Source organism: Symphodus melops (assembly GCF_947650265.1).
Source record: "Symphodus melops genome assembly, chromosome: 5".
Taxonomy (NCBI): Eukaryota; Metazoa; Chordata; class Actinopteri; order Labriformes; family Labridae; genus Symphodus; species Symphodus melops.
This window is the reverse complement of record NC_136695.1, coordinates 23,113,336-23,131,317: the sequence shown is the minus strand read 5'-3', so window position 1 is coordinate 23,131,317 and position 17,982 is coordinate 23,113,336. Positions and strand designations below refer to the sequence as shown.

The window sequence follows — 17,982 nt, the reverse complement described above, 5'->3', positions numbered from 1 at the left end:
AATTTCTGTTTTCTGTGAACTCTCTTCATTTTTAATTGTTCAGCTACAGAAAGCAGAAAGATGTTTTCATTATTGTGTTCACCTTTGTGTCCAAAAGAAATATTTTAAATAAAATGTTTTATGTTGATCGATTAAAAAAGAAAGTTATTTTAAAATGCATCACAAGTTCTAAATGTTTTTTGTCAGGTCTCACAGCAGCTGAATGTCTCCATGTTGTTAAATAAAGTGATTTCATATTGGCCCCTGCACTAATGTGGTTTGTACTGTGCATATGTCATGGTTTGGTTTTGTTTCTGTATTTAATCTTGTTTTAGTTTTCATTATTTCCTTCCTGTTCTGTGTATGTATGATTCCTAGTGTGGTTTAATTTAGTCCTTAGCGTGTTTCCCTGTATCCTTGTGTTCTTCTATGTTGTCTGTAGGCTTGTTTTCCTGTTACTTGTGTTTTGCGGATCTTAGTTTGGTGTTTAACGTTTCCTAGTCTTGTTTTAAGTGTTTCCTGTTTTATTTTGTAATATCTTGTTTTAGTTCATGGCATTTCAGTGTCAGGTTTTACTTTGTACATGTCCTCAGTGTTCTGGTCTTGTGTTCTTTGTTCCTTGTGTTTCCCGCCTTTGTGATTACCCTGATGTTCCTCACCTGTCTCGTTGGTCTCACCTGCGTCTGATTAACCCATGTCTATTTAGTCTCTGTGTTTTCCTCAGTCCTCTGTCGGTTCATTGTCTTGAGTAGTTGTAGTCTGTCGTTGATCGTTTGGTCCCTGCCTTTCTGGATTTAGTGTTGAGTAAGTTTTTGCCTTTTGATTTTGAGTCTGCTTTTTGTTAAATAAATCCCTTTTTTCTGCAATTGGGTCCTCCTCCCTGTTTCCTACCTGCAACGTGACAACATATGGTACTCTAATAAAGCTGTATACAGTAAAAGCTCATATTGCAGAACTAATAGATTTGCCTTTTTACTCACACATTATACACACACTTCTATTTATCAACAGGTGTTTTCCCCACTGAATTGCTGTTTTAAAGTTGCTTGTTGGATAGGTCAATGATTAATTCACTCACACTAATACATAGATTAACAAAAACACATTAGATAATACTTCCTTATACTGCCATCATGTTAGAAATCCACTTTCTGATACTCACACATCCGTAGTGCTTGTTCAGACGTGTGAAACATCACTCTTTTTTCGGTTACACTTGACAGTAAATCAGATTTTAAAAAAAGCTGTGATCAGCATCCTTCTGGGAGTCTTTTCAGGTAAGCTATCATAATACAGCACATTTATGAAGATTTTCAATCAGCTTATTCAAGGACATGTAAGATTTCGTCACACTTTTAGGAAATAGAAATGGTATTGATCGATATATTGATTGAATACCATCATGTAGATCCCATAGCTGAAAAATATCTGCTTGTTTTCAAGTTCAAACTCAGCACAGCCTGGCTAAAAACAGGACTTAAGACCATTTAACTTTCATCTACTACTCTGATGTTGAGTATATCCAAGGACACAGCCAGAGAGCATTTACCTTCAGGTCTGTCGAGGAAATTATCAAGACTGGACTCAACACAAAAAGACTCCTTAGACTCAGATGGCTTGTGTTGATGAAAGTTTATACATCAGATACATACTGCAGGAGACATGGTTCAGTGTGCTGCTCAAACATACTGCCAGGCTCTTCTAAAGGCTCTGCTGCATATATTTAAGATGTCGAGGAGCTTGGAGCGAACAAGTTTTCCCTGACATCCTTGCAGATATCAGGAAGAACTGTTGAGACTCTCTAAACTGTCCTTGGTTTCTAGTCAAAGCAGAACCGTATCAGCTCTGACTGACATCAGAAACAGTGAATTAATATTACACATTTTATTACAGAAATTCCATAACACTGTCCATGTAGATATTATGAAAAGACACTTTAAGCATATATTGCAGCCTTTCTGAAAGTGTCTGACAGCTGTTCTTTCAAGCCAAAGCATCAAACAAAAACACAACATTACATTAGAACGAAAGACTTCAAACCAGCCTTTTGTTAATCATTAATTCAAGTTTGAATTTAAACTCTACAAAAACAGAGGGGCCTTTTTTAGTTTGAAACTCGATTAAGTTGCTTGTCATCAAGTTAAATGAGGTAAATGATTAATTCACTGATGCAGACAGATGAACACGAAAAAACATTACTTCCTTGTACTGCTATCAGAAACCCACTTTCTGATACTCACACATCTGTAGGGCTTGTTCAGGTGAAACATCACTCTTCTCTCTGTAACACTTGACAGTACGTAAGACAAAATGGAAAAGGCTGTGATCAGCATCCTCCTGGGAGTCTTTTCAGGTAAGCAATCATTACAATACAGCACATTTATGAAGATTTTTCATGAGATTATTCAAGGACATGTAGTAAGTAGATTTTGTCATATAAACTGGCATTTGTTTTAGGAAATAGAAATGGTATTGATCAATATATTCGTTGAATACCATCATGTAGATCCCATAGCTGAAACATATCTGCTTGTTTTCAAGTTCAAACTCAGCACAGCCTGGCTAAAAACAAGACTTAAGACCATTTAACTTTCATTTACTACTCTGATGTTGAGTATATCCAAGGACACAGCCAGAGAGCATTTTCCTTCAGGTCTGTCGAGGAAATTATCAAGACTGGACTCCACACAAAAAGACTCCTTAGACTCAGATGGCTTGTGTTGATGAAAGTTTATACATCAGATACATACTGCAAGAGACATGGTTCAGTGTGCTGCTCAAACATGGCCAGGCTCTTCTAAAGGCTCTGCTGCATATATTTAAGATGTCGAGGAGCTTGGAGCGAAGTTTTCCCCGACATCCTTGCAGATATCAGGAAGAACTGTTGAGACTCTAAACTGTCCTTGGTTTCTAGTTAAAGCAGAACCGTATCAGCTCTGACTGACTTTTTTTACAGAAAATCTATAATATTATGAAAAGACACTTTAAGTATATATATTGCAAGCTTTCTGAAAGTGTTTGACAGCAGTTCTTTTTGTATTTACCTTCATGGATATTTCCACGTTTGGGTTTTGAAAGAGAAAGCATCAAACACAAACAGCATTACATTAGAACAAAAGACCTCAAACCAGCCTTGTGTTAATGATGAATTCAAGTTTGATTTTAAGCTCTACAAAAACAGAAAGACCTTTTTTAGTTTGAAACTCAGGCTCTGTGGAATAATGGTTATATCAATCCCCTTAAAGTCATTTTCTGAATGTTTCTGGTTTAACTCATGCCATGAACAGTAAACTCCTTCAAATGTTTACGATTGAGAAAAATGCAGGATAGACTTCTTTCAATACAAAATACATCAAAAGTAATGACAAGAACCACGAGGCTTTAAAAAAGAGTGAAGTTGTCCTCAAGTTTCACATTATTAAAGATCCTCTAAGATGTGTTTCTGTGTCTTCCAGGTTTAACTCATGGAGTTGGTTTGTTGCCAGATGGTCCTCTGAATAGAAATGTTGGAGGGACAGTGATGTTCACCACAGTGAATCCACCAGAGGGTCCATTTTTAAAAGTTGTCTGGATGTTTGGGGACAGTTTTATATTCATGTCGACTACTGTAAACACAACTTTTCCAGGTTATGAGGGAAGAATCACCTACTTCCCCTCTACTGTATCTCTGGAGCTCGGGAATCTGTCTCTCAGTGACAGTGGAGAATACACAGTCAGGATTACAGGGGACCTTGAGGACATTGACGGTGTAACCACACTGGGTGTTTATGGTAAGACAATGTTTCAATTGACATATCTGTTAGAGTGCTGAATAGAGATTATGCACAGCAGGAGAATAATACATGTTCATAATGATTTCATGTCTCTCTCCTCGACTTTATTAACTGTCACAGCAATAAAAGCCCCAAAATCCTAGTTGAAAATAATTATGTGAGGAAATGCTGCTGTTTAAAAGTGGCAGTTAATGTAACTCTCAAACATGGGGTTAAATTCATCCTGTAGTTTCTCTCCACTCTACCTCGATTATGTGGGAACTATAAAGCCATTTTCTTTTTGACCCACAGAGCCGATCACTGCAGTAACAGCTCATACTAACAATACAGACTTGATAGAGTTCAGCTCTGTCCGTCTCTCCTGCTCCTCCTCTGGATCCTCCCTCTCTTTCCCCTGGACGAACGACAGCTCTGAGGTCACAGCCAGTGACAGAGTCCAGCTCACTGATGGAGGCTCCACTCTCACTATAAGCAGTGTGAGCCGCTATGACCAGGGACCATACAGCTGTCATGTGTCCAATCCTGTCAGTAATGGTGTCAGTAATAAAGTTAACCTCACCATCGGCTGTGAGTTTCTTACCTACATACTCAGACCTTTTTCTGACTACATTAAGATGAGTCAAGCTGCATGACTCTGCACTATCTTTAATTTTCCAATAACATTATGATGATTCGTTTGCTGTTGTTGTTCCCTGATATTCAGATGGCCCAGAAAATGTCATTTTGTCACCTTCAAAAGAATACTTTGAGAAAGGATCAAACGTTGTGCTGTCCTGCCATGCTGACTCCAGACCTGAAGCTCAGTTTGACTGGTTTCTAAATGGAAGTCAGCAGAATCATACTGGACCTGAGCTCAGACTGACCAACATTCAGGAGAGTCAGAGTGGAAATTATAGCTGCCGGGCTTTTAACGCCAAAACTCTAACATATGAAACATCTCTGCAGTCACCTGTGACTGTACTGGGTGAGTTTCTATGAAATGTTTGTGAAAAATAAAGTAGATTAATTGTAAAACCTTTTTTAAAAGAATGAACTTTAAATTTGTGGAACAAACACAAACACACAAACACATCCATGTGTTTGTTCTTCAGATGTTTCTGCCTTTTCCATCCGGAACAGAAACAACTGAGGGGTCACACATTAAGTCCCATTTAAACCCAATCAACATGTGAACGCACACCACGTGTTCAAACTGAAACTCTTACTTATGATCTATAACCCACAAAATATATACATCCTTTGACAAGTCTGTCTTTCTTTTCTTTGGGGTTTAGATCATGGTTTTCCTGTTTTGTCTGTTTAGCAAACATTTTTTTCAGAAAGTTTACCAGTGCTGATAGTGAATAGGGAAGAGGCTCCAACATTGGTTAATTATTGCACCAAGAACCAGGACTCAGAAATGTTAAGATGTAATCATTAAATATTCAGAGTGAGTCTGACAGCTGAGCTCAGAGCGCTTTTACATTTAAAACTGTTTTAGTTAAACATAGTTTTTGTCTGTTAGTTTGACACACGCTGATTTATTTCCTTGTGTTCATTTCTCTGTGTCGTTGAGTGTTCTGTAGTTATGTGATGCAATACAAAGAGATATAATGACTGACAGTACAGTTGACACATGAAGCTCAGTAATGACTTCATAAAATGTCGTATTAACTGTAAACTCAATCTTTCTCTTCACTTTAGAAAAGTGATTTTGTGGCCCGGACTTATCCACTGACCAGGGTTTGAGCACCGATCACTGTAAAACCATTGTTATAGTAACCGTCGTGTTTCATTCAGTCAAACATCGTCTGTGATTTTATTTCAATCATCAAATACTGATTATTAGAAAACACATTTTCTCAATACAGGTTTGACTCACCTGGTTGAAAGAATGAAGAAGAAAGTTGCTCTGAATTAAGTTTGTGCTTGTGAAGTTGTGAACTTTTTGGTAACATGTTAGTTTGCATGTTAGATAACAATGTTGTGTATACGCTTGTTTCCATTAGACTTGAGGTGAAACCTTTCAAACAATGACGTTCAATTAGAGCTCAAAGACCTTGTTGCTGTTGAATATTTAAAACCAATTGTTAGTTTATACCTACAGGAACCTGTGTTTTTCTTCTTCATACATTTAAAAAGTTTCTGTGATCTTTTGTCCAACAGAGAGAATATCAAATGCTTCTATCACATCATCACCAAAAGAGGCAATAGAGGGGAAGTCTGTCAGCTTAACCTGTGACGCTGCTGGCTCCGTGTTTACCAGAAAGTGGATGAAGGATGGATCTGATCTGACTCAAGCTGATTTTATACTTCATGATAACAACAGAGTGCTGTCTTTTCAACGCCTGAATAAATCAGACACAGGAGAATATTCCTGTAAAATCAGCAACCCCATCAACACCATGGAAGCTAAATACCACTTGGTTGTGAACTGTAGGTAACAAACGACTGTGCGAATCTGCTTCATTACCCATAATGCCTTAATAATCTGTCTGTAGAAATCAGGGTAAATCAATGAATGCGACCTATCTGCTGTTCATATGGTACAGTTCCTGTTTACAGAACATGTTCTTGTCCCCCTCTTTTCTTTTCAGCATATGAACCCTTTGTATCAGGCTGTCTGGATGGTTGTATCGCTGGAATAGTTATTGCATGTTTGATGATCCTTGGAGCAGCTGCTGTTGCAGGATACTTTCTCTATAAAAAGAAGTAAGTTGAAAAGGTCTTTGAATCGTAAGCGGGAAAGCTTATTTTTTCATCCCAGCATGTTTGAATGTAATAGTTCATTATGACTAGTAGTTATTTAGTTGTTGCCTACAGTAGGAGAGTGAGGACGACCTCTCCACTTATGAAGCAGCCACAAAGGTGAGAAGTTTAAAATGCAGAAACGGGTTTGTGGAGTTACAGGGGGTTGCTCCAACATTAAATTGAAAGCAACAGGAGGAGAACGAGATTATATTAAAAGTGTGCAGCACAGAAGATGTAAAAATGTACGTAGTGGAAAGACAAAGATTGCTGCAAAACAAAAGAGAGAGTTGGAATCCAAGAAGACACGAGTGAGTTCAGAGGAAAAAGCAGACAGAAAATGTTCAACTAGATTCAGTTATACAGATTGACAGGACAAACGTGGAGGAGTGGTTAGTAAATGGGATTTAAAGATAGTTACAGTAGCAGTAATATGATATGAGAGCAGAGAGAGAGAGAGAGAGAGAGTGAGTTCCCACTGTAGTCTAGGCCTATAGCTGAATAACTATAACTATGAGCTGGTCTATACCTGCACCAGCCCTAACTATAAGAATCATCAAATTAATATTTGGTCTGATAATTATTTATTTTAGTGCCAACAACAAACCTCAGCAAAAAGGGACAGGTAAGAACTCCTCAGATTGAATTGAACACATTACTGATATAAATATCTACATATATTCATCTATTACATGTAATTCACCATCACGGCTCTTTGTTTCAGATACACCACAACAACCAAAACAAGAAGATCCTGTAAATGAGAACACTTCAACGGTATATGACAACACATTAATAGTGTATGAGAACGTATCAACAGTATATGACAGGTCATCAGCAGAATATGAGGACACATTCAGGGTATATGAGTGCATATAAAGTCAGCTGTCTTTTTTTTTTTTTTTTTTCATATACTTTATTAATCCCGCGAGGGGAAATTCGGTTTTCACTCTGCATTTTTTAATGGAGAGGTCTCAGAGTGAGGGGGCTGCCCACAGAGGGCGCCCCAGAGCGGTTGTTGGGGTTCGGTGCCTTGCTCAAGGGCACCTCGGCAGTGCTCAGGAAGTGGACTGGCACCTCTCCAGCTACCAGACCAATTTCCGGACTTGGTCCGTGCCGGGACTTGAACCGGCGACCCTCCGGTTCCCAACCCAAGTCCCTACAGACTGAGCTACTGCCGCTACTGAAGGTAAATGGAACTTGTGACATGAGGAAACATGGACCAGGAGGAACTCGTCCACAGAGACATCCTTATTATAATGTCAAAGCACTTTGTAAACATCTATTTTAAATGAGATATAGTAAAACAGATGCTTAAATATATGTATATAGTTTTTTTCCTGGTAATTACTTTAATTAATACATTTTTAATTTTCTGAGACAATAACCACTCAGTTTAGGATAAATACTTTTAGAGAAGTTTGTCACAATGCAGGGAAACTAAAATCATCAGTATGACCAAGGGTAACAATCAGTGTGCATTACAGCTGAAATAATGAACTTTTTGTAACAAACAACACAAGCATTTCTGTTTTTATTGGGCTGTAGCAATATTATCTATGAAAAGAATTTCAGTTTTCTGTGAACTTTCTTTATTTTTAATTGTTCAGCTACAGAAAGCAGACAGATGTTTTAATTATTTGTTTCACCTTTGATTCCAAAAAATAATAATATTAATAAGAGAGTCTAATCGTAGAGGAGACTGTTGCAGTCGTCTTGTTTGGAGGTGATGAATGTGTGGCTGTGGGTTTTGACGGCTAAAAATGAGAGGGGGGGCGGGCGATGTTTCGGGGATGGAAAAAGGTTGTTTTGGTGATGTGTTTAATGTATTTGTCAAAGGAAAGGGTTAAAATATTAAAATATTTTAAATAAAATGTGTTATGTTGATAGATAAAGAAAAAAGTTTATTTTAAAATGATTTTAAAATGTTTATTTATGTTCAGTTAAACATACTTTATCATCCCCAAAGAGAACAATCAAGTGTTTCAGTCAGCACAATGCGAGATAGGTTATCTGTGATTTCAACTGAACAGACAAGTGACCCTACCAGGCTGTTATCCTGCATGAAATAATGCAGAACACATTTCATGAATGTGAGCCCGCTGTAATAACGACTCCATGTTGTTAAATGAAGTGATTTTATATTGGCCCCTGCACTAATGTGCTTTGTAGTGTATATATGGTACTCTAGTAAAGCTGTATACAGTAAAAGCTCATATTGTAGAATTAATACATTTGCCTTTTTACTTACACATCATACACACATTAAACACATGGTTTTGATGAAATGAACTCCAGTCCAAATTTTTACAAAAATGTAAAGTGCTGTGTGGAAAAATTAGAACAGGATAACATTACATCCTTATATGCACTGTGTGCATGATAGTGTTCATACTGTTTACACAGACTTACATTGTTAAGTTACTGGCATTTCAACTGTTCCTTTTTTAATGCATATTTTTTACAAGCTCTCTTGTTATTGTTTTGATGCTTTTTTTACACTTATATTTTCATCTATTTTAATTATTTGCACTGTGTGATTCTGCTCTCCTGCTTTGCTGCTGTAATCCTGTACATTTTTCCGCTTGTGAGATGAATAAAGGATTATTTCTCTCTTGAGTGCCTTCAGAGCATGACACTGCTGTATGTAACGCTTTACACTGCTGTATGTTGCCCTCTTCTGGTTTGACTGTGGTTGTTCGAGCAGTCTGGATTGATGACATTAAAACAACTATTACTAATCTGATTTACACACCTGGATGTTATCACAGAATTCCTTCTTTGATCAGTTTTGTAAAGGACAGGAAGCTCCCTCTGATGACAATCACCAGTCCCAAGGTCTCCAGACCAACCCTGAGAAGTGGACCTGACAGGAAGAGAAATTATATTGCTATAAATATATATATATATTTGTCTGGTCTTTGAATATAAAATCTTTATAGCTATTCAATGTAACATGTTAAGCTAACAAAAGTGCAGCATAGCTAATATCACAATTCAAGTAGGAGCACAACTTAAATAAAAACCCACTTACTCCCAAAACTTCAATGAGACACTACACATAACAAAATCAAACAACCCATACACTTGAAAATGTAGGTCAAAGGAACAGATGAATAAGATGCCATATGAAATGTTTGTTTGTGTGCATTATCATGAATTAAAGTGAAGAACAGTGACAAATGACCGGACATGAACTTTCTTGTTGCCTGTGTAAGACCTCACTGGAACGATGCGTCAGTGGCTGTTTGTTGAGTTTAGTTGGTTTATAGTTTGATCTTCATTTGTTTTTTGACAAATAGCCACAATAAGACAAATAAACAGAAACAACAACATTAAGAAATAAAACTGATTTATAACTACAACGCCAGTGATACTGGTAAAAGTATGTGAGGTGTAAGCAGTAATAAAGTATGATAATTGAGTGATCTATCTATCAACAGAATTATTATAACAACAATACAATAGGCAGGAGTGATCACGTTAATCACAGCGGATGAAGTTGAGAAGCACTTTGATCCCCATTTTCACTCATCATAATGACGATAGACGTAAAACTGATACTGATGGTTCAATGGTGGCCAGCAGCCCGATCTTTAACTGATTCATATTCAGCAGCTGAAGAAGGCACCACACCTGTTGGGCCTCAAACAAGAAACAAACTGACAGTAACATTGAATCAAAGCTGTGTTCAGATTGGATAAAATAAAGGATTTTATCATTATCAAATAAAACATTTTAACTAACATGTGAAAAGGGTGAAACAATCAGTCACATGTCATATACTGCAGTCCCATGCTGAAACCAAAGACACTGAACTCCTTAATGTTACTGAAGTTACTGAAATGTCAGAAGTGTTTGAATCTGCCCTTCACCAGACATTTTTGTCTCATATTTTGGCACCAACCATTCGTGCCTCCCTCCTCGCCTCATTCTGACCTCTGATCGAGGACAAAGTGTCTCAGCCTGTATTAGACTCAGCTCACCACCTGTCCTCAAACCATTGAGCCTCCTTTGGACTATTTCCTCTACGCTTAATGCTGCAGTTATGCATTTCATCACCTTATATTTGTCCACAGGTGTTTTCACTGCATTACTGTTCCAAAGTTGCTTGTCATCAAGATAAATGAGGTAAATGATTAATTCAATGATGCAGACAGATGAACACCAAAAAGACATTACTTCCTTATACTGCTATCAGATCATAAACCCACTTTCTGATACTCACACATCAGTAGGGCTTGTTCAGAAGTGTGAAACATCAACTCTTTTCTCTGTTATACTTGACAGTACGTGAGATAAATGGACAAAGCTGTGATCAGCATCCTCCTGGGAGTCTTTTCAGGTAAGCTGTCATTATAATCCTGAAGATTTTTCATTAGATTATTCAGGACATGTAGTCAGATTTTGTCATATAATCGGGCATTTGTTTTAGGAAATGGAAATTGTATTGATCAACGTATTGATCACTAACATCATGTAGATCCCACAGCAGGAAAAATATCTGCTTTTTTTCAAGAAGTTCAAACTCAGTACAGCCTGGATAAAAACAAGATATACGAACATTTAACTAGTCTGTCATTTACTATTCTTTCAGTTTATCCAAATGCACAGCCAAAGAGCAATTTACTTTCCAGTGAATAATTATCTTCTGTCCATGCAGAGATTATGAAAAGACATTTTAAGCATAACTTAATTTGTGACGTCTTGGAGCTTGGAGTGAACAACAACAACTTTTCCCCAACATCCTTGCAGATATCATGAAGAACTGTTGAGACTCTAAACTGTCCTTGGTTTCTTGTTAAAGCAGAATCAAATAAAAAAAAAAAGCAGGTCTGACTGACATCAGAAACAGTGAATTAATGTTACACATTTTATTACAGGAATTCTTTAATATTATGAAAAGACACTTTAAGCATATATATCAGGTGCTCTGAAAGTGTTTGACAGTCGTTCTTTTTGTATTTACCTTCATGGATATTTCCACGTTTGGGTTTTGAAAGAGAAAGCATCAAACAAAAACAGCATTACATGAGAACAAAAGACCTCAAACCAGCCTTGTGTTAATGATTAAGTCAAGTTTGATTTTAAGCTCTACAAAAACAGAGAGGCCTTTTTTAGTTTGAAACTCATGTGATGTGGAATAATGGTTATATCAATCCCCTTAAAGTCATTTTCTGAATGTTTCTGGTTTAACTCATGCCATGAACAGTAAACTCCTTCAAATGTTTATGATTGACAAAAATGCATGATAGACTTCTTTCAATAAAGATACATCAAAAGTAATGACAAGAACTACAAGGCTTTAAAAAAGAGTGAAGTTGTCCTCAAGTTTCACATTATTAAAGATCCTCTAAGATGTGTTTCTGTGTCTTCCAGGTTTAACTCATGGAGTTGGTTTGTTGCCAGATGGTCCTCTGAATAGAACTGTTGGAGGGACAGTGATGTTCACCACAGTGAATCCACCAGAGGGTCCATTTTTAAAAGTTACCTGGATGTTTGGGGACACATTTATATTAGCTTCGACTACTGTAAACACAACTTCTCCAGGTTATGAGGGAAGAATCACCTACTTCCCCTCTACTGTATCTCTGGAGCTCAGGAGTCTGTCTCTCAGTGACAGTGGAGAATACACAGTCAGGATTACAACTACCCTTGAGGACATTGAAGGTGTAACCACACTGAGTGTTTATGGTAAGACAATGTTTCAATTGATATATCTGTTAAACTGTAACATCTCTGTGATATCTCTGAGTGCTGAAAAGAGATTATGCACAGCAGGAGGATAATACATGTTCAGAATGATTTCATGTCTCTCTCCTCGACTTTATTAACTGTCCTATCTCTAACATAACAGCATTAAAAGCCCCAAAATAATAATTGCAAATAATGATATGAGGAAATGCTGCAGTTTAAAAGTGGCAGTCATCACTTTCCCCGCCAGAGAATTCTAGAATGGTTGCCAGCCAGCGCCAGCCTTTTTCACCAGTCTTTCAAGACCCACAGAATATTTTGTTCTTTGAATATGTAAATATTGACTACATCAAAAGAAAGATCAGAGCCTCTGCTTTCATATACAAAAAAACTATTTTATTCAAACTTCATTCAATCTTTTTTTATCAGCACTTGAATATCGGCCATTTTCACAAAAAAACAACATTCCGGACAAAAAGCTGAGAAAACAGCACTTTTGTAAAACACACTTATTTTCAAGAAAAAAATGTGATTTTGAGTTTACATTTGGATTCTTTTTACTTTCATTTGACAACTACAGTTATATTTTAAAATAAATAACTAAAATAAATAAAAATGATTACATAAAATTATACATTTTCTTTGAATAGTGTAGCACTACAACATTTACAAACTATATTATAAATTTTTCTTCTCTTATACACTCAGAAATACTTTGTTTTTACAAACACTGAAATATCATTATTATTTTCAATAGTAAAACATTAGTTGAACAAAAATCTGATCAAGAAGAGAGACAATTGTGTCTCCCAGGGAAGTGCCTTCTCCACAATAGGGTTTCATGTTGTAACAGTACCCTGTGTCAGAATCACAAAGGATGTAGGATTTGAACCCATATTTGACAAGTTTTTGGGGATTGTATACCCTGAACGCTAGCCGTCCACGCCACAGAAGCATACCCTCATCAATGCAAATGTTGGTGTTAGGTTGATACATTTGACTGAATTTACATATAAGGTAACATAACACAGGGTGGACTTTGTACAACCTGTCAGTACTATTTGCTGGCCTTGATTCAGTATCATTGGAGTGTAGAAATCTCCATATGATTTCAAACCGGTTGCGGGACATGACCTTGTTGAAGTAGGGAGTGGCCAAAGTGTCATCTGTAGACCAGTACACTTCAAGGTCAGGCTTACGAATGATATGATCAAGAGCAGCAGCATCATTTAGAGGTCCAGGATTCTCAGTGAAATGAAAGTCTTTTGGCTGCCAGTTCATTCGTTCCACATCAGATTACCTGGACCAGGACCTGCACCTGGCTGGTTTACAGACCCTCTTGCTTGGTCACCAGGTACTTCAACTCTGATGGGTAGAATAATATAACTGTCCCTAAAGCTGAATCTATCAACAGACTGGATAATATTAATGCAGCGTATCACGATCGTGGTTCTACTCTGACAGACACACTGAGACTCTGTGCAGGCTGAAAGGTAGACAATTTTATTAGTTGTTGCAGGGCCCTTATATACAGCACAACAGATGTCACAAATTCCTTCCCACTTTAGATACTTCTGTACATGGTATGAAGAAACATATGACCTTTACTCTTCAAATGTCGGTACTCACCTGTGCGCCGACGTGAGTGGCCGCACATTCAGTAGCTCCGTCCCTGTCGCACTCGTCTGATATGTTATTCGTTTGTTTTGGCTCTGTGCCAACTTCTACGTTTATAGTTTTTATAGTACTATACTATATAGTTTTTATAGTACACCTTCAGTGTATAACTTTATGTATCCTATGGATACGTTTTCGTGTTTTCGTGGAAATAGCAGCGGAAAACTTTCCTATTCAAGGGAGACGCTGCTCTCGCTCCGGTCAGCCGGACAAGCCGGCATCGTTCACCCGATACCAGAGGAGCTGAGGCGGCGGTACAGAGGCTGTCGGGCCGGGGCCCTGGTAAGGGCTAAGCTCGCGGCTAAGCGATGGAGGTACAAGCCCTCAGTTCCGGTGATAGTTATGGGGAACGTAAACTGTCTAACCAACAAGACAGACGAGCTGGCTGCTCTCGTGAGGAACAACCGGACATTTAGAGAGTGCAGTTTAATGTGCCTCACAGAAACCTGGCTGACTCAAAACACCCCAGACGCTAACGTGGATCTACCGGGCTTTACTACAGTGAGAGCGGACAGAGACACGAAACGCAGCGGCAAACGGAAAGGAGGAGGACTCGCGCTGTTTATTAACAACAGATGGTGCCACCATGGACATGTTACTGTGAAGGAGGCAACGTGCAGCAAAGACATCGAGCTGCTGGCGGTGGGTCTCCGTCCTTACTACATGCCGAGGGAATTCTCTCACGTGATCGTGCTCTGTGTTTACATTCCTCCCCGGGCACACGCCGAAACTGCGCGTGACGTCATCCACGCGACCACCTCAAGATTACAAACGCTGCACCCGGATGCTTTCATCGCCATCTCAGGGGACTTTAACCATGTTACTCTAAACTCCACACTACCGGACTTTCACCAGTTTGTAAGCTGTCCCACCAGGAAGAACAGGACAATAGACCTCCTGTATGCAAACGTGAAGGACGCCTACACTGCCACCCCGTTACCACCTCTGGGTAAGTCCGACCACAACCTGGTCCTACTCAAGCCACAGTACAAAACTATGATCCAGAGACAACCGATAACCACACGCACCTTCAGAAAGTGGTCTCCCGAGGCAGAGGAGGCCCTCAGAGACTGTTTTGAGACCACTGACTGGAGTGCCCTACAAGAGACCCATGGTGATGACATTGAGGGGGTCACACACTGCACAACTGACTACATGAACTTCTGTATGGACGTTGTGGTTCCCACTAAAACTGTGCGCTGCTTCCCGAATAACAAGCCCTGGATCACCAGCGATGTCAAGGAGATCCTTAACAGGAAGAAAAGGGCATTCAAGGAGGGAGATCAGGCAGAGCTGAAGCGGGTGCAGGGGGAACTCAAGGTCAGACTCCGAGAGGCAAAGGAGGATTACAGAAGGAAGGTAGAACAGAAGCTGCAGCAGAACAGCATGAGAGAGGTCTGGGAGGGCATGAAGACCATCACAGGCTGCAAAAAGAAAAACAACAACGCAGAAGACGGGGACCCTGAGAGAGCAAACCAGCTCAACTTGTTTTTTAACAGGTTCGACAGCCCCGTCGCTGCAGCCAGTGCCTGTCCCCCCAGCACCCCTCTACACACCCCCTCCCCCCCTCTACACACCCCCTCCCCCCCTCTCACTCCTCCCCCCCCCGCACCCCTCTACACACCCTCTCACTCCCCCCAACACCTCCACCAGAACAGATACAACCTCCAGTGACAATCCATCCCCCCTCCCCCCCACCATCACCAGAGACCAGGTGAGCAAGGAGCTGAAGAGACTCCGCCCCAGGAAGGCAGCAGGCCCAGACAAGGTGTGTCCCAGGATGCTAAAGGCCTGCTCTGCTGAGCTGGGGGAGCCACTTCAGCACATCTTCAACATGAGCCTGCGGCTCGGGAAGGTTCCTGTGCTCTGGAAGACCTCGTGCCTCACCCCTGTCCCCAAGAAGAAGAACCCCAGTGAGCCAGGCGACTTCAGACCAATCGCTCTGACATCCCATGTTATGAAGACCTTCGAACGGCTGCTGCTCCAACACCTCAGACCCCAGGTACAACACGCACAGGATCCCCTGCAGTTTGCATACCAGGCAAAGGTGGGCGTGGACGATGCCATCCTCTATCTTCTACACAGGGCTTACTCTCATCTGGACAAAGGGAGCAGCGTGATGAGAATCATGTTCTTTGATTTCTCAAGCGCTTTCGACACCATCCATCCCCTCCTACTGAGAGACAAGCTGACCGAGATGAGGGTGGACTTGCACCTGGTGAGGTGGATCACGGACTACCTCACAGAGAGACCACAGTACGTCAGACTGAAGGACTGCACATCTGACACTGTGGTCAGCAGCACCGGAGCACCACAGGAGACCGTGCTCTCCCCTGTCCTGTTCACCCTGTACACCTCTGACTTCCAGTATAACTCTGAGCTCTGCCACATGCAGAAATACTCAGATGACACTGCGATAGTTGCTTGTGTCAGGGATGGACAGGAGGAGGAGTACAGGAGCCTGATCGAGGACTTTGTGACGTGGTGCAGTGCCAACCATCTGCAGCTAAACACCTCCAAGACCAAGGAGATGGTGGTGGACTTCCGAAGGAAGAAACCACATCTTGAACCTGTTTCCATCGGCGGGGTCGACGTGGAGGTGGTCAGGACCTACGGGTACCTGGGGCTGCAGCTGGATGACAAGCTGGACTGGTCGCCTAACATGGACACTACCTGCAGGAAGGGACAGAGCCGTCTGTACTTCCTGAGAAGGCTGGGGTCCTTCAACATCTGCAAAAAGCTGCTGCAGATGTTCTACCAGTCTGTGGTGTCCAGCGTCCTCTTCTACGCCGTGGTGTGCTGGGGAGGAAGCTGCAAGAAGAGGGACGCAGCACGCCTGGACAGACTGGTGAGGAGGGCCGGCTCTGTGGTGGGTACAGAGCTGGACTCACTGGTGACAGTGGTAGAGAGGAGGTCTCTGGACAAAATGCTCTCCATCATGGACAATACACACCACCCTCTGCACAGCACCTTCACCGGGCAGAGGAGCATGTTCAGCGAAAGACTGCTGTCACAGTCGTGCTCCACGGACAGACTCAAGAACTCTTTTGTCCCCCTGGCCATCAGATTGTACAACACTTCACTGTCACGGCAGGGAAGAAGGGCACGGTGATCCCTGGACTCTTTTTTCACTTTTTTCTCACTCCTCATCTGCTCTGCTGACCTCAGAGTCAGCCCCCAGTTGGACACTGTAATGCATATTGATAGTCACTTTACTGAGCACTGGTCACTTTAAAGATAATCACCCTAATCATGTCTGGTTTCATCCTACTGTTGTGTTATGCTACATCTGTAAGGGTTGACATGATCACCCTAATTAGGTCAAGTTTCACTCTATTGTCTTCAACACTTAATGCTAATCTGCCCCTCAATAGTTGGGTACTTAACGAAAATCACTCTAACCACTCCTGGTTTCACCATATTGTCTAGGACACTTAATGCAAATCACTGCTCCTTTAAGTTGGTGAGCCAATTTACATTCCTGCATTGACTGTTTAACGACTGTACTCACACCTCTGGCATAAGCTCAAACACCTCTGTACATGCACATGTAACTAGTTTCTAAAGGTCAGCACTTTGTTTCTAAGGCTCTTTAACTGTTTACAGGTGTCATTTAACCAACACATGTTTTTCTCTCCTCACAGGTTATGTACATTATGCTATACTAGTTTTAAGTCTAACTGCTAATGCTAACTGCACAGGTTTAACATATAATTATGTTTATTCTTAGTCACATAGGGGCTGCTATATCTTGTTTGGAGGATTTTGTATACAGAGGGGAGGGGGGACAGCGGGTGTGTATTGTAACTAATGTCTTGTGTCCTGCCTGTCTGTACACTGCTACTGGATGCCTTGAATTTCCCTCGGGATCAATAAAGTATCTATCTATCTATCTATCTATCTATATTTGAGGAGCACTTCAACATTGTACTGTCAACTGAAGCCGAACATTATACTTTTGTGGTACCTCATATATCGTGTTTCTCTTCAACTATGGTCATAGCTTCTCCGAATAGATCATAGTCTGCTAACAGCAAAGTCTTCTCTACAAGATGTATCCAAACTGAACGTATTCACAGAAATTCGGACTATCAACCTGCACCACGCCCATAAGATCCACAGGTCCGACCTC

The 17,982-nt window shown here is 40.4% G+C and overlaps 1 protein-coding gene across 1 annotated transcript; it reads left to right on the top strand.

The window, feature by feature from the left end:
* Nucleotides 1-3,917: 3,917 nt before the first annotated feature.
* LOC306824013 (cell adhesion molecule CEACAM1-like) lies at nt 3,918-6,447 on the top strand (the record flags this gene model as incomplete). Its single annotated transcript, XM_079343970.1, has 5 exons — nt 3,918-3,939; nt 4,044-4,319; nt 4,456-4,716; nt 5,898-6,167; nt 6,329-6,447. The coding sequence occupies 5 exons, from the start codon at nt 3,918-3,920 to the stop codon at nt 6,445-6,447; spliced, it is 948 nt and encodes a 315-aa protein (XP_079200096.1).
* Between the last annotated feature and the right edge of the window lie 11,535 nt (nt 6,448-17,982).